The 27555-nt window shown below is 38.5% G+C and overlaps 1 protein-coding gene across 3 annotated transcripts in view; it reads right to left on the bottom strand.

Annotated features, from left to right (window-relative positions):
- The window catches only part of DIAPH2 (diaphanous related formin 2), an 824298-nt gene extending 797604 nt beyond the window's left edge, over nt 1-26694 (bottom strand). For all 3 annotated transcript variants that reach the window (XM_075999380.1, XM_075999381.1, XM_020285092.2), the window contains exon 1: nt 26262-26694. In XM_075999380.1, the coding sequence (XP_075855495.1) occupies nt 26262-26393 (132 nt within the window). In that variant the 5' untranslated portion in view covers nt 26394-26694. The remainder of the gene's footprint in view (nt 1-26261) is intronic.
- Nucleotides 26695-27555: the final 861 nt, after the last annotated feature.

Raw genomic sequence — 27555 nt, 5'->3', positions numbered from 1 at the left:
ACATATCATTCTTCACAGCAGGCATCCAGATCAATTCAAAGACAAATCACTAGTTGGATCAAATAACATGAGAAGATGGAGAACCACTAAAAATTGGGACTCCTACTCTCTCCTTTGCTTGGCAAATTCAAAAGAAGGGAGTGAGGAAAAGGGATAGTTAAAATGTTTACCAAGCTTTAAGCTCTCTGGGAACCTTAGCCAGTATGCAGGAAAATTTTTAAAAAACTTTAAAAAAAAGACACATGATCAGAAAGACACCAGCAGAGGATCTATGCACAAAATTTGCAAAAAATCTAGATGGACTTAAGATATTATTCTTCACAGTCTCAAATAAATTATATCTGATTATGTAAAAAAAAAAAAAAAGATCAAAGAAGGTATACTTTTAAACCAGAGAAACTAAAATTAGTGATAACTATATTGTGATGACAAGGATGAGGTGGTGAAGGAAGAGTGGTGTGAGATTAATTCTCTTCTTTCATGGCAGGAATTCATAGATAATATCTAAAATAGATAAGGTAATACACAGCAGAATAAGCATATTATTTAGAGATAAGGAAAAAACTGCCAGACAAAACAATTAAAAGAGTTTAAAGGGGGAATGCCATTGGTGAGCAATACTACAGATTGGAAGGGATGGGGCATGAGATGTTACTTTTCAATGACAAGCCCTTCTGTACCCCTAACCTTAATCATGTACATATGATACTTTTATATAAATAAAGGTCTTTTTAAGAAAAAAAAAAAAAGATTATAAAAGGAGGTAGTAAAAACCAAGCTGGTCAGAGCTCTAGAAAGAAAAGTCGAAAAAACTCAAATAAAATCTGCAAAAAAGGCCAGGCGCAGTGGCTCACGCCTGTAATCCCAGCACTCTGGGAGGCCGAGGCAGGCGGATTGCTCCAGGTCAGGAGTTCAAAACCAGCCTGAGCAAGAGCGAGACCCCATCTCTACTATAAATAGAAAGAAATTAATTGGCCAACTGATATATATATATATAAAAAATTAGCTGGGCATGGTGGCACTTGCCTGTAGTCCCAGCTACTCGGGAGGCTGAGACAGTAGGATCGCTTGAGCCCAGGAGTTTGAGGTTGCTGTGAGCTAGGCTGACACCACGGCACTCACTCTAGCCTGGGCAACAAAGCGAGACTCTGTCTCAAAAAAAAAAAAAAAAAAAAGAAGAAGAAGAAAGAGAATAAAACAACTGAAAAATAACATTAGGAACATGGTTGGTAGGCTTGAAGAAGTCAAATGAACACAATTGGAAAGCACGATATATGATGATTATAGAGAACATGACAGATATGGAACACGAAGGGAAGCCAGCATAGCGAAGTGATGTGGCCAAATCCACAGAGGAGTTAAGATTAGAACCCATCTCCACCTTTTTACAACATCTTTGTAATAAGTCTGCTTAGTTAGTAGAGTTCAATATGCTAAGAATTCAATATCTAGTCAGATAATCACTTTAGTTTGTCAAGGATATCACCCATTTAGAAGTTTTGGGCTGACCAGGCGTGGTGGCTCACGCCTGTAATGCTAGCACTCTGGGAGGCCGAGGCGGGAGGATTGCTCAAGGTCAGGAGTTCGAAACCAGCCTGAGCGAGACCCTGTCTCTACTAAAAATAGAAAGAAATTAATTGGCCAACTAAAAATATATAGAAAAAATTAGCCGGGCATGGTGGTGCATGCCTGTAGTCCCGGCTACTCAGGAGGCTGAGTCAGCAGGATCGCTTGAGTCCAGGAGTTTGAGGTTGCTGTGAGCTAGGCTGACGCCACGGCACTCACTCTAGCCTGGGCAACAAAGTGAGACTCTGTCTCAAAAAAAAAAAAAAAAAAAAAAAAAAGGAGTTTTGGGTTTTTTACTTGGTTTTATTTTACTACAGAAAGTATACCTTGATTACATGCAAGAACAAAAAAATGCTAGCAAATACTATGACATTTGAATAGACTTTTGCACCTAAAAACTAATCTAGTTAAACACAGCAGTAGTAGAGCTGAAAGTAAGCAAGTTATTTCTGAAAGTGAAAAAAAAAAGTAAAGACAACCTTTCAAAAATGAGATACACTCTTTAACTCATATACTATCTCTAACATTTCACCCATTTGAGTTAATATACAGCCAGCATGGCAACACATAGACATCCAATGATTTTGTATCACCAATATATTTGCCACGTATACAAATTCAAAAACGATTACCCTAACCAGTTGCTAATTTCTAATCTTCCCCTTTATCCTATGGTGGGGGCAGGGGAGTGTTACACATGTGATCCCAACATTGACTGGCATTAGGCCTTCAAATCCAGAGCATTAATACACACAAAGTAAAAAGAGAAAAATGGAAATTTCTTCATTAACCATCACAAACAATCAACACAAACATATAATCACCAGAGAGAATGTGGCAGACAGGAGAGTGAAGCAGCAATTTGCAATGAAAATTATTATGCGTTATACAAATTCTGCATATAAATTCTAACCATTTGACTACTATATATGTGACCATTAAAAAGACATAAAGGGTCAGTAGCTAAGTATGTTATTTTTTCAACACAACATGGACAAAAAGTCAATCTGGCAAATACATTGCTTTATTTATCCTGCCTTTAAGGTTGAGCCTATCTGAGTAAGCCTAGGTAGTCTCACTGAATGACAGTTCATCTGCATTTAAAAAGAACTGTTGTGATATGGGAATGGTTCTGCAATCCCCCTATCGGACTTCACTAGCAAATAATACTTAACAATCTCCCAAAGAAATATCCCACTAAAAGAGGAGGAGTACTAAAACAATGTTAAGGTACAAATACATAGAATCCCTTCAAGATTACCTAAGAGGAATCACGAATGTTTCAGAAAGTATACCCCTGGATAAGTACCATACTTGGAAATATCTCTAATTACAAGAACTAAGTCACTACATATTGAAATCCTTTCCACAAAATAAAATTTCCATATTCAATAAATGCCTTCATCTGTCATGGAAAGGATGTTGTGATAAAGTAACAATTTGTGAATTGGTAGGTTATAAAGAATTAGAATAAAATCTGATTGACTATCATAATCATTCAATAAACTTTGATTCAAAGGTATATTGGTCCCTCCTTATGCCTAGAAATGGCAAAAGGGAAGGGTTACCTAGAATTGCATTTCATAGCATTGAAAATGAGCTTTTACTGTTAAAGTATTGTACAGACATGTTAATTAAGGTCCAGTACGTGGTTAGTTTTTTAAAAGTTGGTTAAAGTGAGGAATCATTAAAAGTAAAGATTATATTCAGTGTTTTATTGTAACTCATTCATCAATCTTTGATGTGGAGCCAAGGCCTTTCAATATAGGCTCCTTAGCTAGAGTTCAAAGGAGTCTTCCTTTCATAAACCACACCCTTAATATATTCTCTGCTATCTGTAATTTCATTTTCTTTAGAAGAGAGAACTTAAGAGACATCTGTAAAGCCATATCAATCCTAGACTTCTATTACTTTTTTCCTAGGCTTTCATTTACCTCACCTATGCTTAATTCAGTAGCAATCCTTTAAACTGCTTTATCAACTCCATACAAAAAACTTAATTTTCATAGAAAGATATTTTTCCTCACATTCACATCAATTTATATGATGTTTAATTAAATAATATACTTACAATAGCAATTACAGCTGACATATATAGGTTTGGGAACAAATGCAAGCAACTCTTGGGGTAAGCATACAACCCAATAGACAGGATCAGAGGATAGTTTTTAAAGTATTCAAAACCAGTGCTTTTAATATTTGCCTCAGTGATCAAATTGTAATGGTGTAAGCTTACACACTGCACGTCACCATTTAGAGGTAAGAAATATGAGACTTTTTTTCATTTGTTAATTACTGCTTTAAGCCAGTATTGAATATTCCCCTTCACTCAAAAGCCCATATAGGCAGCCTCAAACTTACATAAGTCCTATATAGCGACTCTTCTTGCCCTATTTGCCTACCCTCAACTCCAGAAGTCTCTCTGCTGCTCTCATGGAAGCATTCATGAAAAAAAGAGACGTTCTGAGAGATGAGTTCAAATGTGAATCAGGGCAAGATTTGAAAAATAGAAACAGAGACAATGATACCTAGGGGAGAACCTTAAATCAGGATTGCTTATGTGATTACGTACTTCCCCAAAACATTCTCCTTCACTGCCTGACTTTATTCACTTAACTATGCTACCTGATGGGTATTTTACCTAGCAACTGATTTATGCTTGTAATTATTTTTTTAAAAATGTTAGCAACTCCAAAAATGATTTTAGCATCACTTAGTTCATTCTAATACTTAGCAGAGATAAGTTATACGCCAAGTGAAGAGTTTAAGAAGAAGAGGTAGACACACTGAGGAATGGGAAAGATCTGGGTGGGGGGGGTCTCAGAAGGTGGGGTGTCACATGAAGGGAGGGACATCATTATAACAAAATGGGTTACAGAAGGGGATTTGAGGAATCTCAAAGATAAAATTTAACAGTTTCAAAATATAGCCTAGGGTCAGCCCTGTATCTAAAAAAGAAGGAACTTTCTTCATTGTTCCATGCATTGTACCATCTGGCACATGTGTGCTCCCAGAGCTCAGACTCATACTATTAATAAGACAGCTCATCTGCAATGTAGATTAAGTAGGATTTGAAAAAGAGGAGCTACCCTGAGAACTTAACCTCCATTCATAACATGTTCCTAAAGAAACAATTTCATGGAGATATATAAAAAAAAAGAAAAAATGTCTTACAAACACATTTTAGAATATAGCATGCTCCTAGTATCCATAGAACTAAAGAACACTCACAGAGCAAAATTTAAAATGCAGAAGAGATAAAGGAAGAAAGAAACCAAAGTTACCATCTGCAAGAAAGAAGCGGTTATCATTAAATCACTGTGTCATCATGATATTCAACAGTCATTTGTCAGCCTTTACTAACCTTTGACCCCTTTGGATAAGAATCTTCCATCCTCCAGAGATTCAAATACGCTTCTACCCATGGATTCTGTGTGTCTCTGCTCTAGTTAGATTAAGATTGAGGATATGCTATTTTCTGTCTATTCATGCTAGCCACAATTTTGTAGATCTCTACTTTTTTTTTTTATACAGTCTCACTCTGTCACCTGGGCTAAAGTGCCTTGGCATTAGCCTAGCTCACAGCAACCTCAAACTCCTAAGTTCAAGGGATCCTCCTGCCTCAACCTCCCGAGTGGCTGGGACTACAGGTATGTACCACCACACTTGGCTAATTTTTCTATTTTTAGTAGAGAAGGGGTCTCACTCTTGCTCAGGCTGGTTTACAACTCCTGACCTCAAGCGATCATCAGCCTCCCAGAGTGCTAGAATTACAGGGGTGAGCCACCACTCCTGGCCTCCACTTTTTTTACTGATACATATATCTGTATTAATACATATTTATGGGATACATGTATATCTCTACTTTTTTTCCCAGCTTGCATTAGGAAAAGATGGTAGGCTTTTGAATATGCTTTTTCAATCTACACATACACCCAGGAGATTTTCATATGCTCCATCAAGGAGTCATCCTTTTCAACACAGTAGAGAGTAACTGCTCCATAGCAAGCGATACCTCAGTATCTAGCAATGATGTCCCACAGTCACCTAAAGTGACTGTCCAAAATCAAATTCATCTTTCCACCTACTTCCATATCTCCTGACTCCATCATGCCTATTCTTCCTTCTCCCATCCAGATCCCACCCCAATTCAATCACCAAGGTTGGTATTAATAGCTTCTAAATCCTAATCTTCCTCCTCTCCATTCCTAGTACCACTGCCCTAGTTCAGTGGTTCAATTCTCATCTCGACTATTATAATAGTAGAGAATGGAGATCTCCCAGCCTCCAATCCCACCTCTTTCCAATCGCTTCTCTGCTCTGTCTTTAACCTCCAAATGCAGAGTCAAAAACTCAAATGTATATGGATTCTAAGCAGGTGATATAATTGAGTGATACGGGCCAGCTATAAGCAGATAAATGTCAACTAACACTTGACCCTGGTGAAATGCAGGAGGGGTGGACTGTAGAAAATCCAAGAGCACATGGCCCATTCAAATGAGACAGATCTTATTCAGGTACAGTGGATTGCTGCCAGCCATGTGGGAACATGGGCCCAGTACTGCAAAATTACTCTGATTTTTTCAAGAGAAGCCAGAAATTTGGATTTATACGTGCAAACTCTCAATTCTTAAGAGCTGGCAAACAAATCAAGTTTTAAAAACCACACTGCCAACATTGAAAGCCAAACAAGTCTGTGGGTTGGATATGACTTGTAGGGCTGCCATTTTGCAAACTATGCACAAGTTAGTGGTTCTCCAACTTTAGAGAACAGAATTATGTAGGCAGCTTATTAATGCAGAGACCCAGGGCCCACACCCAAAGGATTCTAATTCAGTAGGTCCACTGAGGCTCCAGAATATGTTTTTTAGCAAGCTTTCCCAGTGGCCTTGAGGTAAGTGGTCCTTAAACCATCTTTAACAAATCTGTGTGAAAGGAAATCTAGAGAATTAAAGGGAATGAGAACAGTGGGAAAATGGAAACTATGTTTCTGACGCATCTAAAATACTTTAAATGCTCTCATTTTAACACTGTCCCAGGAAGGCACAACTTAGTACCATATTTGTTTCAACTTTGAAGAATAGCATTCATTCAATAAACATATTTTCAAGAAATATATGAAACCAGCAAGAATTACAGTATTACAAAATTACTTTTTCAATGCGGAATTAGCATTAAAATATAAAGTGGTCTAAAAACTCAGGAACATTTAATTTAAAAAATGTATTTAAAAAGTACTATTTGTTTCTTTTTTGTCAAACGTTTTAAAATAATAAAGGAATTGGCTACAGTAAACCTGTATTGACTCTTATAAAAGCAATCATTTCCCATTAATTGTCTCCTTCCTAAATTCAAATTTCTCACTGGTATGTGTTTTTTAAAGATGATATACACATGCTATAAAATTGTATAATATTTTATTTGATCCAGTCTATATAAAAATCTTGAAACTGAAAATACCATAATCCATGGATTATAGTTAAGATTTCTATTTTGAATTCTAAATGCATTTTTCCCTAGGAGCGAGTGTATGCGCGGGCGCACACATGTGGGTATATAAGGGATGGGAAGAAGTTTCTAGTGACTGAGTTCCTAGCCTGTTTTAATCCAATTTACTAATCTTTTCTGTCTATAAATCCCAACCATTCATATGGCACTTACCAAATACTGAGGTAATATACATGTTTTATTCTCCTTATAATAGCATAAATTCCTTGAGAATAAGCACCTATATCTCATGATCTATATCCTTCAGCACTAAATATATTAGAAAACTGAACTGTACTATAATATGTGACAAATAAAGGAACAATGTCCATGGGAAAATCTGTCCCACACTATTAAGCAAAAGAGAGGAGGGGCCAGTAGCAGAGGAAAAGCTCCTGCCTATCAGCCCCAACTTTCTGACAATAATGTCATACGGTAGTACAAGTGAGAGAGATGTTTGAGAAGCAGATTGTTCCAGGCACCATCACATTTATAGGGGTCAGTGAGAAAGACACAAACAAAAATTACTGTGATGTGATTGGGCCTCCAATTCCCAAGACAACATCAGTGGAAGTGTGGGGGAAGGGAAGGCCTGCAGGCAATATTTTTGGCTCAACATACCAGGGGAGCCCCTGTCCAACAGCCTTTCATATGACCATTTATTTATAACTCAGGAAGTTCCTGTCCTCTGAGTGTATAGTAATATTCTTCATGTTTCAAAGGCTCAAAAGGGATTTTGCAAGAATCACAGATCTCTCATGAGAAAGTTCACTAGCAAAGGATGATACGTTTCCTAAAGACCTATGGCTTTATAGAATAATTTTGTAACCCAACAAGAGCTTGAAAGTTTGCCCAACCTATACCTTGTGAAATAATGCCCTTTTCCTACAGCTACAAACCACTGCATACACACAAAAAAATCATTCACTTTCAGTAAAACTCATGATGTGTAATATCTCTAAACTCAAAAAATAGAAAATAACCACAAAACATTCAATTTTGGCCTAAGTATCTTTGTCTTCAACTAAACTGAAACACTATATAACAATTATATACCATAACAGAGAAAGGGGGGTTTACTTTTACTTTTAAGGGAGCAGCTAAAACATAAAACCATTTAAATATATATATATATGTTTCATGTTCAAATCAACAAAATCATTACTAATAACCATTATAATAGGTGTTATTTCATTCACATGTCACAAATCAGGTTTGTGTAAGATCTAGACATGAACACAGATCAATGCATACTTTGATAATCCAGGTATAGGAAATCCTGGACAATTTCTCCAAATGAAAATATACAGATTTTCATTCCCCTAGCTCTTACCTCAAATCCATTTGGAACCCTGTTTGTAATTTCCCTGTCTGTCAAAATAAAAGCTGTAGTAATAAAACTAAGTAGACAGTGTCTTTTAATACAAATTCCACTTATTTAAGTGAATTATCTTAAGTAGGGGACTTGAGCTCAAATCACAGCCCTCAGACTAGTTTGCCATAGCTATGAGCAATGCATCTCTTATTTTGTCATAGGAGACTGATACATGAAAATGGAAAAAAAAATGCAAGATAACACTTTAGTGAGGATAACTTTACTTAGTTTTGTACGTCATAAATCTTGCAGCTTCTTTTGGAATATTCTAGGGACTATAAGACTGTAATTCAGCCTAGATACAGCACTCAGTTTGACAGCAACAGCCTTGTAATCTAAGCTACCTGACCTTTAGAGTAGTATCTATTTGTGGAGGAAAAACAAGAACTTCAGACTTAGAGGCACAGATCTACAGAATAGTAGGCTGGGAGCAAGGGCCAATTAAGTTGCTACAAAACTGTAAGTTACCAAAGTGTACACTATTTACAGTACATGTTTAATTTCACAGGTTCAAAGCTGTTAAATTAGGGCATGCCAAAAGGTATGAGAATTAATAAATGTCTTTACATTTACACTACAAACAGGCCAATTACTGCAGAGTTTGGACAAAAGATTTCAGACTTCATGATATTTCCAATTATAAAAAGTCTAAAGTAAGGTTTGATTGTAAGGGCTGATCACATCACTCCCCTGCTCAAATATTCTCTACATGGGTTACAAAGTGAAGTCCAAACTGCTTAGATAAGCATTCAATGCTCACCATAATCGAGCTGTAATCTCCCCATCCATATTGAACTCCACCATTCTCATACAAACATCTGGTCCTCACTAGGCTAATTCATATTTCTTCAACATGCCCTATCTTTGCACTTATACATTGTTATGAACTGAATGTCTGTCTCCCCCTAAAATTCACATGCTAAAACTTTACCCCCCCCACCATGTGATAGTATTAGAAGGTGGGGCCTCTGGGAAGTAATAGGGATTAATGAGATCATGAGGTTAGAGCCCTTATGAAAGGGATTAGTGACCTTGTAAGACTCACAAGAGAGCTTGCTTCCCTTCTCTGCTCTCTGCCCTGTGAGGATATCACAAGAAGTCACCAATCTACAACCCAAAAGAGGTCCCTCATCAGAACTTGACCATGCTGACACCTTGATCTTGAACTTCCAGTCTCCAAAACTGTAAGAAATAAATTTCTATTGTTCATAAGCCATCCAGTATATGGTACTTTGCTATAGCAGTCCATACTGAGTAAGATATGCACACTATTCTCACTACAAGGAATGCTTTCTCTACTCTATCACTGTTTAAAAAAAATATCCCTGCACTGTAAGACTCTCATCCATTGCCTAACTTTCCATGAAGTCATCCACTAATACTCCATTTGGAATTAACACCATCTGTTTTCCCACAGCACCTTTTACATCTACAGTAGCACTTACCACATTCCACCCTGCACCACAGGCCTATGCACGTCAGATTCTTCAACTCTATGTTCCCAGTGGGCAGGATTTATTTATTTTAACCCTAGTAATGCTTAGCACAGTATTGAGGTGGACTTTTCCAAAACATTTACTAAATTAGATTAAGTATTAAACAAGAAGAGTTTCAGTGCTAGAATTTTTCCAATTGTATCAGTAGTAAAACTAACCATATAGCTACCAATTGGATGTTTGTGGACAACTCCCAGCCAATTTCTCAAGCTCTATTATTTCTTGATTAATTTAGTCCTCTGTGATAGGAGAAAAATAAAATATGAAAAATATATACTGATACAAAATATGACATGTATTTTATATAAAAAATAAAATAGAAAATTATAGTTAATTTCTAGATTTTAAATGTAGCCTGTTACTTCTAAAAAGAAGGCAAAATGCTATCATAAAATAGCACGTATTTTGGAATCAGAATCCATTAACCTCTCTGAGACTATTTCCCTGATTTGTTAAATGTGGGAAATAATTACACTTACCATACAAGTTAATGAAAAAGAAATAAGTAAGATGGTAATATAAAGCTTCTAGACCAGTGCCTGAAACATTGTAGGTATTCAATAAATATTTAGTTCCCTTCTCCCCACCCCATTTCTGAGTTGGTGAAAAATGCTTCTTATGATCACCTATATTCAGTTACAAAGCAAGCTCAGTCACAACCTTCCCTCTAAGATCTTAACATTTTAAAATCAATGATGCATAAACGAATACCTGCCTTTACATAAGCTTGCATACATCGTGATCCTTCTATTGAGAATGGCTTGCTTTTAACCTTACAAAACTATTCTTCCTTCTCCAAGACCCAGATCAAATGTTACCTCTGTGAAGTGTTTCCTCTCCCTATCAAGCACAGTATGTGGCATTCCCAAGAGCATTCTGCTCATGCCTATTTATTATAGGACTTACTACTTTATACTTAGCTGTCCCTCTTTTCTCAACAGGCCATGAGCTCCTCAAGAGTAAGACCTGAATATAGTTGTGTTTATGCCCTCAGCATGATGTCTCATACATATGGAAGATTTGATGTGTGTGGAATGATTACACACTGTAACATACATTTATAATAAGTACAACTGTTAATATGGCCATGAATGAACTGGCTCTCTACAGGAAATTGAAGGTTGAAGGAGAATGAAGTGATCATCTCAATCTTCAAGTAGGCAATAAAGACCTTAAGAGTTATACAAAGAAATGGAAGGAAAGTACTTTAGACTTCACTGAAAAGAAAATAAAGTATGAGAGGTTATTTCAGGCAGATGGTACAAAGTACTTACTGGTTTCACTTTTAAAAGGAGGGGGCAAATAGAAAAGCAAGGTAAAATACAATCAGGTGCTTAATAGTAGCCCTAAATATAAAAATACAGTTGGTCCTGATGAGTTGGATGAGAAGTAGTCGCTGACTTTTACTGGTCAAATAGGGAAGTTAACCTTGATTCTACTGGACCAGAAATCATAAAGGTCAGTCAGTGACTAATAATAGAATAATACAGCCTGGTGATAAGTGAGGCAAAAGCAAATCTTAGCTTGAAAAGATAAAATCGATAAATACCATGTGTGACCATGTATGTCTGTGTGTATATATGTGGTGGAGGGCAGATCAAGTGAATTTATATTTTCCCTGCAGAGGATAAATATTAAAATAAATACCACCATAAAGAATTTCAGGTTTTATGCTGTTTTTGGTAGAATTGCACCACAGTTAGGAGATGCCTCTCAACAAACAATGAGAAAGTATCAAAATTATGTAAGAGTAGATAAAAGGTTTGGCGTCATCTGCATTCAGTTGGTATTGAAGAGACATATGACTGCCTGCAACTCTATGTGTAGTACAGCATATAAACAATAAGAAGTTTTTGAGATGGGAGGCTAGGAAAGCTATTGCTTTCTAGAGGCAGAGGCTGCCAGAGAAAACTGTACCATGGAATCTAAAGTCCTTATAGATGATGAGTTAAAAGTAACCAGCATCAAAAGTTATTGGAGTATCAAGGAATCCACAAATGGAAGAAATAGCCTTTTAAACTCATTAGGATGAGAATGCATCTTTTCCTTAGATGTCAGAAATAAATGGTAAGAGATATAGTTTACAATTACAAAGTTAGTAACAGTGCAGTCCAGCAGATTTCCAGTAGTAGAAAGGAAGAAAATGAAAATAAAATTGGTGAGAATCAATGAAACAAATGATGCTTCCTTGAAGATAGGGATGATCTGATCCCATCTCAATACAGAAGAAAAGATAGAATGGAAAGTGAAGAATGCCTGAGGAGGCGCAGGAATTTTTCACACTAAATATACAAAAAGTCATAGGGTCTAAAGCAGGGTTTTTCAACCTTAACATTTTGGACTGAATAATTAATTCTTTGTGGTGGAAGGACTGTCCTATGATTATACGATGTAGAGCAGCATTCCTGGTCTCTACCCACTTGATGCCAGTAGCACCCTCCCCCAGTTGTGAAAATCAAAAATGTCTCCAAACACGACCAAATGTTCCTAGGAGGTAAAACTGTCCCCCACTGAGAATCACTGGTTGTGGGGGGTGGGAGGGAAATACACTTTTTGAGACAGAGGGCTGCTATATCCTTCCTTATATATTTGTCCATAACACAAAGGTCTTTGGGTTAGATGAAGTCAAATACAAAAAAAGGACATCAACAATGGGGACCATATTTAGAGAAAATATAAATTTATAAGAATAGATAAAAAGGGATATTTGAAAAATAGAAATTTAATAAAATTCTTAGTCTGCTTAATTATCACCTTTCCCAGTTATGTCTATATCACTTTGAGAGTGTAAGATATCTTTCACTTCCTACTTTCATGCTGTATTGTACATAGTTCTATGGACAGAACCAACACAGAAATTTTAATTCGTTAAGACTAGTAATCATAAGTGTGAAATAGTCCAATTCCAGGCTCCAGGTATATACTGATATATTCATGATCTACTTTACCCATCACATTTTTAAAAATTAAAGGCTCTCTTTTTCTTTGGGGAAAGATGACAGTTAAAGCTGAGGAGAATGGAACTCAAATTACATTATGTACTTCTATATTATGTGGCACTTAAGCCCATAGTTTAGGGCTCTATTACTCGTCACACGTCAACACAAAAATAGTTTGTCACAACACTTTCTGCAGACTAATTAAAAAAGATAGCACTTGGCTAAATATGCCACACTTTTATAGCAGCCAATCTTTAGGCAAAGCAGACACAGGAAGCAGCAGGAGAAGGTAGGTGGTTCTTGGCACTCCCTTAAACAAGAAACAATGCATGTCGTGTACTTGTGTAACAGGAGATAGCATTAGTTTTTCCAAAGTAGTTTTACTGCACAAAAAAAATTCACAAATAAACAGAAGGGGAGAGGGGAGGGGAGAAGAGAGAGAAACTAAAAGATGAAACAGGCAGTACGACTTGCAATGTAACCTCTTGGAGAAGCTACTCTCTACAAGGCTGACACACACAGTACAAAAAGAGAATCATATGCAATATGCAACAGCAGTAAAGTACAGCAGGCCTTGTATTGATCACGATTTTTTTTTTTTTTTTTTGAGACAGAATCTCACTTTGTTGCCCAGGCTAGAAGAGTGAGTGCTGTGGCATCAGCCTAGCTCACAGCAACCTCAAACTCCTGGGCTCAAGAGATCCTTCTGCCTCAGCCTCCCAAGTAGCTGGGACTACAGGCATGCACCACCATGCCCGGCTAATTTTTTTGTATATATATTAGTTGGCCAATTAATTTCTTTCTATTTATAGTAGAGACGGGGTCTCGCTCTTGCTCAGGCTGGTTTCGAACTCCTGACCTCGAGCAATCCACCCACCTCGGCCTCCCAGAGTGCTAGGATTACAGGAGTGAGCCATTGCGCGCAGCCTGATGATGAAATTTTTTAATAAAGGCCAGACTGGTATTTTTAAGAACTGTGTTTGGCTGGGCGTGGTGACTCACGCTTGTAATCCTAGCACTCTGAGAAGCTGAGGCAGGAGGATTGCTCAAGGTCAGGAATTCGAGACCAGCCTGAGCAAGAACGAGACCCCATCTCTACTAAAAATAGAAAGAAATTAGCTGGACAACTAAAAATATTATAGAAAATATTAGCCGGGCATGGTGGCTCATGCCTGTAGTCCCAGCTACTTGGGAGGCTGAGGCAGGAGGATCGCTTGAGCCCAGGAGTTTGAGGTTGCTGTGAGCTAGGCTGATGCCACGGCACTCATTCTAGCCTGGGCAACAAAGTGAGACTCTGTCTCAAAAAACAAAACAAAAAAAAGAACTGTGTTCATGTAGCCTTAAAATCCACAGCCCCATCTCTCTTGTCCTCATGGCTCTTTTCTAGCAAGTGGTCACATACTTGATGTGGCAATGATTCAAAGATCTTCAACGTTTTCAGTGGCACTGAAATGAAAAGCCCCTGAACTGTGTCTTCTAAATTACACATAAGCATAGTACAAATCTAGGCCAGATGCAACCATCACCCGTCTAGAGGACCACTAGGTTTTCAGGTCTATTTAGAGCTACCATGAGGTTTAGGTTCCTAGGCAGTATAGAAAATCATGGTTAAAAACACAGATTTTATAGCCACACTGGTCTTGAATGCCAAATTCACCATTGCATATCCTCAGGCAAGTTACTTCTCTGCTCTAAGACTTTTTCTTACCTACAAAATGATCGTTGTGAGGATGAAATTAGTTAATTTTGACATGAGCGGCAATCCACTATCAATCTCTGAGCATCCCGGCACATTCCAGCTGAGTATGCCACGACTGAAAGGCACTGACAGCATTTTACCCAGGCCATTTCCCATGGCTGCGTTTGTAGCACACACCCTTGAGGATGAGGTAATATCTCCCCATCCCAGACAAACAGCAGGCTGGCTGCTTCTTACTCTAAAAGTGGCAAACCCCAAACTCAGTGTTCCTCTCCTGTAATGCAACTCACTGCCTGTAGGCATCATCCTGGTCCACCCACAATGGGACTTAAGGTTATAGTGAATCAGCAGATCATGCCAAGATTCTCGCTACTGCTTTTGCAAGGAATAATAAACTGTCCTTTTTCTCTTGGGTCTTCTGCAATCATCCATGAAATAGTAACAGGTAGGAAGTATCCCAGACCTTCCATAGTTCTTGACAAATACATGCAAAGCACTTAGAACAACAGCTGGCATGTATGATATTGTGGGATTTGTTTGTTTGTTTGTTTTTTAGACAGTGTCTCACTATTCTGCCTGGGCTAGAGTGCAGTGGCATCATCATAGCCCACTGCAACCTCAACCTCCTGGGCTCAAGCAATCTTCCTGCCCCAGCTTCATGAGTAGCTGAGAATACAGGCATGTGCCACCATACCCAGCTAATTTTTCTACTTTTTTTTTTTTTTTGAGACAGTCTCGCGTTGTTGCCCAGGCTAGAGTGAGTGCCGTGGCGTCAGCCTAGCTCACAGCAACCTCAAACTCCTGGGCTCAACCAATCCTCCTGCCTCAGCCTCCCAGGTAGCTGGGACTACAGGCATGCGCCACCATGCCTGGCTAATTTTTTCTATATATATATCAGTTGGCCAATTAATTTATTTCTATTTATAGTAGAGACATGGTCTCACTCTTGCTCAGGCTGGTTTCAAACTCCTGACCTTGAGCAATCCGCCCGCCTCAGCCTCCCAGAGTGCTAGGATTACAGGCGTGAGCCACCACACCTGGCCTCTACTTTTTTATAGAGACACGGTTCTTACTACGTTGCTCAGGCTGGTCTCAAACTCCCAGGCTCAAGTGATCCTCCCGCCTTAGCCTCCCAAAGTGCTGGGATTACAGGTGTGAGACACTGTGCCCAGGCAATGTTGTGTATTATTGAGAATTACCTCTGGGTAGGCTTGAGTATTGTACCTAGTCACTGAAGCAAAACAACCACCCATGAATTAGGAAGATGTAGAGCAGAGCCATCTCGCACTCTCTACATTGTATGTAGGATTCAGTATGCCCTACATACAGTGCCCTATATACAAGTTAAAAGAATGTTGATGTGAAATGTTGGTATGGCTTTCACCGGACCAGGCTAACTCAGACTCCAGGAACAGGAAAGTTAACTGGGATATTCACTCTTTAGCATTCAGCCTTAAACAATCATCTTTCATAATTCCAACTTTTTGTCTAAGTAGAATCCAAATGTCACATATTTACGTTAAGGCAGATTCATTACAGCTCTCAATAACCTCTGACTCCCAATATGTCAGAGCTGAATGGAATCTTGCAGATCATCTATTTCAATTGCTTTATTTCTCAGAATAAACTGACACTCAGAGAAAAGATAAATAAATGACTTGTCCAGAGTTAAAAAGTAGCCAGCTTGTTTCTATACAACCTTTTTAAATAGCCAGAAACAACAACAAAAACACACACACACACAATTAAGAGGATCAGTTAGAGATCCTATTTAGCTTATTTCAACTCTATATAGCATATGAAATACTTTTAGATTTTATAAAATACAGTGTGGGGTCTTGAAAACATGAAGTGGTGGTGCTAAGATCAAAATGCAGTTTCTACTAGTTCATGGCAACACGGTTTCATGATAGGTGTAAATAGTAAATGCTTTTAAATAAATCTCTGTCACATTCAGTAAGTGATTTAACATCCAGTGACCATCATTCTACATGTTATTCCTGTGGTCAGAAAATAGGATACGCCATTGATAATAATCACAGATACCAGTAAAAACACTAAGGAATAAGATGACCTCCAGAGTTAGAAACATGCAAGTGATAACATTATTCAAAGAGGAGGGAAGAGGTTGAAAGCAGGGATTTGTAACATAACATATCTTGATCCACAATTAGCTATAACAGAACTAGTAGGAAGAGTGTGGAAAACTGGGCCCAGAACACTGCAAAATTCCTACTTTAAAATGTAACTAATACCTCAATTCCATTTTAAACAGAGATATGGCCACTTAAAATCTAAAATTTGGTCTCAGCCCTACCCAGCTTATGTAAAAATGGAGGATTTGGCTCTCATAGAAATACACAAGACCATCTGACAATGGTTTGATGAGGCAATTATATAGGCTGTAATGAAGAAGCCCAAGAGTTTAGAGATTAGAGAATAAGAGGGTACGGGTAAGCCCTGCTTTAGTAAAACAAATACATGAAAATCCAAACTGCTAACATGAATAAAATCCAGTCCATTTTTTTTTTGCATCATAAACTTATTTTTCCCTTTAATAACTTGTTTAAAGACTATTAGCCACTCAACCATGGGGAAGGAATGTAAGCTAATGCAATATCAATGAAAAACAAGCTGTGAGCAGAGCCTAAGAAAAGGTTATTTTCACTCACAAATGTTTTATGTAGACACTGATCTTCTGGAAAACATTGATTTTGTAATATGAAGTACTACACTGCAGAGCATATTATTAGAGGAAATGCCTCTGCCAAATTTATTTTAACCGATCTTAGTTTTCTATATGTTCTTGCCTTGTGTCATGGGCGATGTAAGTGAAAATAAGTCAGTTATGACACAAACTTCAAAAAAATATATATGCAGTCTTACCAGGACAATCTATAACCATGTGAAACTCTGTGAAACAATAATCTCAAGAAAATTACCAAGAAGAATACAGAAAGGGAGGAGCCTTAGGGAAGGTAATCAACATATTGAACCTACAGCCTAGGCCCTCAAAGCCACAGCCATGTACATTTGAGGATTTCAATAATTCCAAAGCAAATGTAGTAAGGTTTAGGATAATATATTATCTAGATATACACCTTATATCCTTTACTCAAGATCAAAGACAAATGAGAAAATCCTATTCTAAATGAGACATTAAACCATGTCCTGAGCCTTACAGAATTTCCTATCAGGTATGAGAATAAAATTCACCTGGTTTTAAATGTAGTAGCTAAGCCCATATGGCACTTTTGTGTGAATTTTAAAAAGTGGCCCCATGAAGACAGAGTCTTGTGATTGGCCCATGATTTGTTAAGTGATCCTCTGTGGTCTCACACCCTTGAGCAGGACTCAACCATACAGAGTTGGCCCTGGTCTCTGTTACATGTACATGTGATTAGAGTTCAAAATGTAAATGTACAGTCTATACAAGGTCTTGCTATCTACATACAGAATCTTCCTGTACATCTCCAGCCAGCATAATGTACTATTAAGCATTTAAGATTTTTATCAGTGATTGATTTTAAAGCACATAAAACACAACCTCCATAGCTTTCCCTCCCCTGAGCAAAACAAAAGGAGAAAATGCCAGCCACCAGGCCCAACAATTATCACTCATCTACCTGTTTTGAGGAAAACTACTCAGCTGATTGGGTCAGTAAATGGTCAGTCTAGAAGTTGTGGAGTGGAGATGGATTACTAATCTAAATATATTAATACTTGAGTCCACAAAGTTAGAGAAATTATATGTCTATTGCCTCCCAGCACAATAACAGCACTAAATTGCCGTCTGGAAAGTAGTAGTTACACAATTTCTTTTAGTAAATCTGTGGAGTCTAGGCTGTTTGCCCAAGTTGACTTCTCATATTTATCCACTCCACCCATCCCCAGCTCAATCAACTCATTAAGTATAGCCTAGTTTTCAATTTTAAACCCACAAACATCTCAATAAGGCAAATTTAATAGCTGAAAGTTCTTTGCAAAGATTTGCTTACCAAATTATTCACATTCAGCAACCTAGAGTATTAAAGTAGCTAAAAAAATACAAAGATCAAATCGACATTTCTTTTAAAATAAAACTAGAATTAGTAACATAAACTTGGTTTTCTGTGTGTGTATGAGTGTGTGTGTGTATCAAAGAGTCATATGAACCCTTTATCTAGAGAATTCAAGGACAATTTTCCTTTCCCCAACTATCTACAACATTTCCCTGAGAGGAAAATTCTTATACACAAGCCCCACCCCATTTCACAAATTGCAAAATGAAGAATGAGTGATTACCCAACCAGTGGGTGAAGCCAAAAGTCTGAATTGGGTCTACTTTCTATGATACATAATAGGTGTTCCAAGGAGTCTAGCCACCCTTGTATAGTCAACCTTTCCAGATACTTCTACAGAAATAAAGATAGGCCTGAACTTAATTTGGGCTGATGCTTTATGACAGCACTTTATGTGGAGTAACTTTAAACAAGATTTTACCATTAATTTAAAGCTATATTTAAGGAGTTCAGTGACATGTATATTAATTAGGCACACATTAAAATCTAATTATTTTGAGGCAACTGGTGATATTTGATTATGGATTGAGTGTTAGACACCAAGGAATTTTTAAAGATGTGACAGTATGTAGGAGTAAAATGACATGCTATCTGAGATTTGTACTAAAATATAGGGTGTCCTAAAAGTCTCCATACAAAAGGAAAATTTTGTAAAATTTTGTAATGAATATTTTCTAAACAAAGGTACATTTAGCTACAATTTCCCATTTTCCCTATGTATGGCAATTTTGGGGACACCCTGTACTTTAGCAAGGAAAAAAATAAAGGCTAGATGAAGCAAACGTTGCAAAATCTAGATAAATATTGTACCTGGGTAATGGATAAATGGCGGTAGTTCTATCTTCTCTACTTTTTAGTATGTTTAAAATTTTTATAAGTTTTATAAAAAATCTTATTAACTGGCGCATATTATAAAGTAAAAACTTAATTTTATCAAATTTACTTTTAGACAAATAAATTAAGGGTAAATGAAAATTCCTCATAATTTTAAGATCTTTATCAAAATATGTGGATATCTATCACAGAATAACGAATAGATTTTTTTAAAAAGGATTGTCCCCAAAGTCTCTTCTACCTTGGGTGAGCACTAGAATTGCCAGGTGATTGAGTCCATAGCCATTTGGGAATAATTCCTTCCTAAGGAAGTCTTGGATTTCTACCTAGGCCTATCTGGATAGCCACCTAGAAGCCTCTCATTGGTTACAGGCCACACTGTTTACAGCCCTAACAGAAGGAGAGACTGGTGGCCAATTTGGTAGTCTGTATTTGGTAGCAATGTAGCATACTCTCTCTAAAGCAATACAGAAAAACTTTCATTAAATCAAAGCCTGTGTAAATGGTGATTAGTAAAAAATTTGTTTTCTATATTCTTTCATGAGAAAGGCACCAATAACCTTTTCCTCCAGGACACATAAAGCAAGCAAGTATTAGAATTCAGTTGAGATCTGTTTATATCAGAGTATATCATTTAGATGGAAACAGATTCAGTCTGATCAGGTAAATAAGGTTTAAATTAATCAGTTAACTTCTTTCTACTGCTGACAATCATAATAAATAGCTATGTGAAAGCACATCTCACCCTTCCTTTACATGCATCTATTTTGAGCTGTCTTCCACAAGATTCTCACTTGGATATAAAACTTGTAACTATATTTTAAGTCACCTGGCCATCATCTTAGTTTCTTCTGTCTTAAGGAAAAATAAAGCATCAAAAACCCCAAATACAACAGAAGGAACTGGTCTCTTCTGCATGGCAGACTGAATACAGGAGTTGGGGAAAAGTTGGGTTCTCAATAATAATCCCTGTGGTGCACTGGTAACACCCAGTAATATTTAACCACATGTGCTGATTCATGTAACTCAGCATATATTATGTATGTACTATTTTCAGAGCATCCTGTTATTTTCAGTGTTCTTTGAGACTTGGTTTGGAAAGAATATGATTTCACTTCAGTGACATGTTGCTACTGCCAAAGCTCTTAGTACTTAGGTGGGTTACAGTTAGAATTGTTCCAAAAAGGAACAAAAAAAAAGATTGAATAACTTTTTCACTTGAAGCATGACTCAGTGCTATAGATGATTTCTACAATAGAGGTGATAGCTTTTAAACTTATCTCTAAGTCAGCCCCCTTAACACCTCGGTGACTTGGTTTCCTTATTTGTACAACAGCAGTAAGGTGCATGACAAGGCAGATTGTCGTAGGTATCTAATAAGATTTTTTTCTTAAAAAAGTTATAAATGCCTCAAATTGATAAATTGAAAGAAAGGGGTAGGCTGATTCTTCAAAAAAATGACAGTGAAAAAAAGCTAACCTCACATCTTACATCATTCAACCGAATGAATTATAAGTAGAAGGACAGACTGTATAATCCTCTAAATGGACAAATGGAACTGGGGAGAGAATAAGGATGCAATCAACATATGACCACATTATGGTACTTTATATAATAATAATGTTAGAGCTATCAAATTGCAAGAAGGCAATCAAACCATCCAACCACAATCACATTTGATTCAGGTAATATAAGGGGCTAAAAATAATGCTCTATATTTATATAACCATATAGAATTTCCTAATCTAAATCACCTTGCGAAGCAGACAACGTTATCTCCAATGGGCAGACGTTAATCAAAGACCTCAAACTTACAATGTCAAATGGCTCATCAGAGATCACAAGCAAATAAAAGATAGAACAGACCCTGGAATCCAGGTCCTTTGGCCCTCCAGTCCATACTGTTTTGCCAATAATCTGAAGTCTCCTACTAATAACAGTAAAATGTTACTTGGCTCATCAGTTTTGGTACTGTTTTTCTACATGGAAGTTCAGGCTCTGACATCACAAGAATTCAAACAACGGGGGTAGGGGAATTCTCACGGCCCTGAAGAAGTTTCCTGAACTTCAAAATTAGAGAAAAGACACAGAAGAAAGTACAGATAGGTTAATTTGATCAAGTATATATACTAAGAAAAAAAAGGCACATAAAATTAAACATTTATTTTTTTTAAAAAAAAGCTTCTTTTCAATAATTTACTCAAAATGTCTGGCCTATAGGAAAAAAAAATCCCCAGCTAATAATTATTTACTGAGTAGTTTTGCACCCAAGCACTGGCCTGCCAGGTTTTCAAGAACAGGCATAAAATGGGACCCTTACCTAGAGGCACTTTAAAATCTTTGCAGAGGCCAAATCCTAGCACTCAGGGAGGCCTAGGCGGATAGATTGCTCAAGGTCAGGAGTTTGAAACCAGTCTGAGCAAGAGCGAGACCCCGTCTCTATTAAAAAATAGAAAGAAATTAATTGGCCAATTAAAAATATATAGAGAAAAAATTAGCCAGACATGGTGGCACATGTTTGTAGTCCCAGCTACTCAGGAGGCTGAGACAGAAAGATTGCTTGAGCCCAGGAGTTTGAGGTTGCTGTGAGCTAGGCTGACACCATGGCACTCTAGCCCAAGCAACAGAGTGAGACTCTGTCTCAAAAAAAAAAAATCTTTGCAGAGACTAGATCAGCATGTAACATTTAGACTCAAGAGGGGTATGAGTTCAGAAGAAGGAAGAGCCCTCAGTAAGCTGAAGTAATCAGTGAAGGTTTAATGGAAGAAAGAGAATATTAAGACATGAGCAGGGCTGTGAAAGGGGGTGAGATTTATAAAAGAGAAACAGGATGGACATTTCAAATTTGGTGAGGATGTTCAGGGTGGGTGGCAGGAAGGAGAGCCAACGGAGGTGGCAGAAGGAAAAAGGAACAGAGAAATATGCCCAGTAAATGGATGAGCTGGTAAATGGATGAGCAGGTAAATTGCAACTCGAATCCAGGTATAACTATAAACATCTAACTCTTGTGCCATTCCACTCCTCTTAAGTAGTCTTCCTGCCTCCATTCTGGCACCCCTCTCCAAGAAATTCTGCAAAGTACTAAGTTTCCTTCTGAAACATAGATCTGATCAGATCACTCTCCTGCTTTAATCTCTTCAATGGTTTTCCTCTATTTTCAGAAAGAAATTGAAACATACAGGTCCACCATGTGCACCCTTTGTTTCAGCCATATTGGGCATCGGTCTACCTTTATATATGTTGTTCTTTCAACCTAGAATGCCTTTCCTTCCCCTTCTTCAATTAATGCCCTATTTTTCAAGTCACCTAGTATGATAAGCCTTTCCTTACACTGCTCAAGCATCCAATTCTAGTTAGATGCCTCTTTATGACTTTTTTATAGCAAGCATCTATGCATATTCCTATCATAATTTATCACACAGTGCTTTAATCATCAATGAACTACTAGACTATGTCTTACTAGACTATGAGCATCTTCACATCACCAACAATTAGAATCATGCCTAGCACGTAACAGGTATGCAGTAAATGTGTGTTGCATAAATGAAGTCATTGTGCTCATAAATTATCATTTAAAAGCAAACATGATTTATTCAATTATAAACAAATAACCAAATACTTGGGCTGTTATATAATAACCAGAAAATTAACTTCTGTTATTTCAAGTTACTAATTTGACTACACTGTCTAAAAAACCAAAGGCTTCAGAACTTATACAGAAACACAAAGTCAAAGTACAAAAATATCAAATACCATCAAGTCACTCTACATCATTGGCCTCTCTTAACGGTGAAATCACCACCTTAAATATGTGGGATTCAAGATGCATCTCCTTCGTAACACTTCCAGAGCTTTCTGTCCTACTCAGCAAAATACATTCCACGGTTGACATCAAATTACTAACTAGTCTACGATTCATGCTGTTTGATGACATGCTACAATCTTGGTCTAACCAGAGAGTTCCACAAAACCTAAAACTCTACTACGAATGCATTATTTACAATGTGATGAGTCCAAGACAGGAATGCCTTCTTTAAAAAGAATCAAAATAAAAGTGTCATTATAAGGATGCATATATGAAGAAAACTGAATTGAATCTCATTAAATTTTATTTAATTAATCTTAAACAGAAGTCATTAGAGTCCTGAAATGCCACTCTAAAAAATTCTAACACCCATCAAAAAGTTTAGAATATAAATGAAAGTAGTTCCTCTTTACAGAAAACATGCTTTCCATCTTCATTTTTTCACAACCATGAGGAACTACATGAAAATAACTGAATCACTTTAAACTTTAAACCTTTAAACCTTAAACTTTATGAATCCACTAGAGAAACTCAGTTAACTTTTCTATGTAATGGAAACTTTAACCTTAGCTAATACTATATAGACACCATGTAGTTAATTTCTTTTTATCCCCAGAATTATCTTCAATATCAATCACCCATGTGGTCAGCACCATCTCTCCTCCCCAGTAACTCAGAGTGGAATCAACTGTCATTTTCTTTACTATCTTTGGTAATGCAATAGTTCTTATTCTTCTATAGGTGATGAATGCCTTTGAGAAACTGATGAAAGCTATGGGGCCCAGAAAAATGAATATACCTACATATACTCAAATATTTTCATACAATTTCAGAGATTTAAGAACCCCTAGCCTCCACAATCACCTATACAAATAATTTCTACAACTGTATCTCTTTTATAATCCCACAGCACAACTCCTTTACAAACACACATAAAATAAATGACTATTGTAGTGATTATTAATACTCAAAATACAATTTAGTCTAAATATAGTTTTATCTTACAAGCAAAATTTTAAGAACTCCTGATGAACCCTTTCCTGAAAAGTTTATCAAGTCTTACTGTTTAGTCAACTTGCTTGCCTGAAAATGTGCTATAATGTCTTCCTAAATTTGTTTTTATTAACTCTGACACATCATGTAAAATCATGTAAAGCCCAAAAGTTATGTTTGAGCAAAAAAGAAAATTCATGTTGATAATAAGAAATTCTTGGATTCAAATACTTGTTTTACTATATCAAGCTATGTTCAACACGGAACAGTGAAGTTAGCTAGGAACTGAAAGTGATACCATCTCATTGACTATCCTGTTACCTTGTCAAATCAAGTAAAACATAAAGATGAAACAGGACAAATGGTCAAAGGGAAGGGAACAATATAATCCAGGTGTTATTATAATACTAAGAGAGGTAAGTGTTTTTTCTCAAAAGCATTCTAGAGTCTTGCTAGACGTACCAAACTATTTGTGGAAACTATCAGTTAACTTTTTACTTAAACTGTTAATCACTGATTAAACCACAGGTTTGTACAGGGTCCATAAAAAAAGAAATATGATCACTCTTTTACTGCGAAATGGTAAATTTCAAAATCACATCACAATTTTTAAATATATTAAACTTTGGTGACATACAAAACTTTTCTAAGTTTTATGATGGTGTAGGTGCCTGAGCCTGTAGCTCACTTTCTTCATTGGTAAATACTGGGGGTAACAGGACACATCAAGTAAGCAAGTTCTCAATTTTCCTCAAGTTACCGTGGAATTGACTAGGCTTCAAACTTGTCATTTTAATCTCCCCACCAAGTCCCTTCCCACATAATGGAAGGCTGCATATTTCCTAAAATGATAACGCTTTTAGCACTGTTTTCCAATATGAACAGTCCATAATTGAAAGGCAAATAGGAGCTAAGAGAGCAGTACAACAGGTCCATATCACATGGCCATATGCCAGAAGAAATGGCTCTATTTATGTCACCGTCTCCTTCCGTCTTATAATCAACTTGTAGGTTAAAACTGAGACCTTACAATATGCAACATGTGGCTTGTGCTTCAGATCTAGACTAAGAATCTTCAGCTATAAGGAGTTATTTGCTGAATTTGTAAAAGAAAACCCTTTCCCCTTATGCCACCCAAATTAGAAAGTTTACAAAAAGCGGAACCCTTTTTAACTGATGAGTTGAGGAAACTCCAGTATTTCCCAATGCAATACCAGGCCTCACAGATTTCATTCCTCTGCACATTCAGTGGCAGGAAATGGACTGCTACCACTGGTTCACAGTGTCAGGACTCTGGGACTTGGATAGTCTGCTTGCTGCTTTTGAGTGTTCTTAACTAAGTGGAAGTACTGTATGACTATGCCTACTACACACATACACACACACAGGACAGTTGGTGGTACCTCACCCAGCCTCCAACTCCCACGCTCCCACCACCCTTCCAAAGAAACGTTTCTTGGGAGAGCACATGGGGGGGGGGCGGGGAACGCACGTAGGCGCCTCTTCCCTAGATTTCTGGTAAAGTAGAAAGATCGGGGGCCTACGTTGTGTCTTTCTTGACTTGCAAGGCTGTGCGTGGGCTCCCAAGTACTTGGAGTGAAAAGGAGAGAGGTTCCCCTGCCCGGACCCTAAGTGTTAGGAGGCAAAACAGCAAGTGACAAGAGGTGGGAGGGGAACGGAATCGCGCGAAGGAGGTTCGCGCCCACGAGTTAGACAAACAACAGCCCTACCCAGTACTCAGGGTCTCCCCAAGTTGGGGTGGAGCCTTTCTCCTTGCCGCACTGCCTCCCGGGCTGACAAGAGTGAGAAAGGGGTTAAGTGGAGAAGGGGGTGCTCTTCCGCCCCCACGCCGTGTCCGCGCCTAGGCACGGCCGCTCCTTAAGCGGCTCCCCGAGTTACACAGCGAGGTCGCGGTCACCCTTGGAAGGGGGTCCCGTGTTCAACGGCAGGAGGATCCCGGGGTTTTCCCTGTCCCCAAGGCCGGCGGGGGTTGCGGGAGCACTCACCAATTTGGGTTTGTTTTTCGTTTCCTCTTCGTTGGCGGCCCGGTTCCCAGCGCTCCGCTTGTTGCTCCGGCCCCCACCGGGTTCCTCGCTGCCGCCTCCCGCTCCCGCCGCCGCCGCCCCGGGCTGCTCCATCTTTCTCCGGCCCCGTCACCTGTGCCCTGGAACCCCACCTCTCCTCAACTGAGGAAGCCCCTCGGGACGCTCACGCTGCCCCGCGTCGATTCGGCAACACCTCTTCCACAGGGAGAGTGGGTCCGCCCGGGGAGCTGCCGATTTCAGGCCCCCGGGACTCCCGGCGCCCGAGCACCCCCCCGACGCAACCACGCTGTTGCCACTACACGGCACTGGGGCAAGCCCTGCCCCTAAGCAGTTGCAATTACCACGGTCGCCGGCGCCGCCGCCCTCAGGGCGGTGTTTAGGGTGGAGGGAAATTGGGTACCTATCTCTTTAAGAGGGCCTCCACACACGTGATTCATCAAAGTGCCCACAGTCGGCCGCCCGGGCGCGGAAAGCTGCTTCCTACTCTGGGAGCCCAGCCGGTCCCAGCTACTGAGCATGCCCGGCGCGGCGACTGGAGCCTAACAGAGGACTTTCAACTGCGGTTAAGCACTGATTTCACTTCCTGGTGGTCTGGCGTGAAATGGGAGGGAACTAGTCTAGAGCCAGGAGGAGTAGCCCATTTTAGAGATGAGGAAACTGAGGCTGGGGAGGCTATGTTTGTGAGTTTCACTGGCTGGTCGACCTGACTACCCCCCTTCACTCCTGTAGGCCGGAGCACCTTTCCTCCCACAAGCCTCTGGGGGTGTGGTCCTGCTACATCTGTGGGAATATTTGATTGGCAAGGGCAACTATTGGCATCCTATGGGAAAACCTCGGGGAGTGCTGATTAATTGCCTAGACAGACTGTGTGGGTCAAAGTGGAAAGAGTAGGTGCTTTCTGTTGCCCTGATTGCGTTGTGACCAGAGGAATACACTGGTTCCTTTATTCCTAAGCCGGGCAGTTGAAGCAGCAGGCGCCCACCCCTTAATCCCTGGAGAGTTGTTGGGATCTTTAACTAAAGCACTTATATAGAGCTAACAATTGAGTTGAGTGCTATTTTCAGTTTTCCAGAACTAGTTTACGTTTAGAGTCCTTGTGAGGAGTGAATAAGATTATATGTGTCAACGCTTTGTTTAAAATATAAGTCCCTAGACAAATGCTACGTGTTTTTGTGCAGCAGCAGCAGAGCACTGTTGGGACTATAGTCTTTAGTCCTTGAGTCTTCCTTTGCATTTTGTCCTCAGGAAGAGGCCC

Source organism: Microcebus murinus, chromosome X, assembly GCF_040939455.1.
Source record: "Microcebus murinus isolate Inina chromosome X, M.murinus_Inina_mat1.0, whole genome shotgun sequence".
Taxonomy (NCBI): Eukaryota; Metazoa; Chordata; class Mammalia; order Primates; family Cheirogaleidae; genus Microcebus; species Microcebus murinus.
This window is presented reverse-complemented; position numbering and strand designations above follow the sequence as displayed.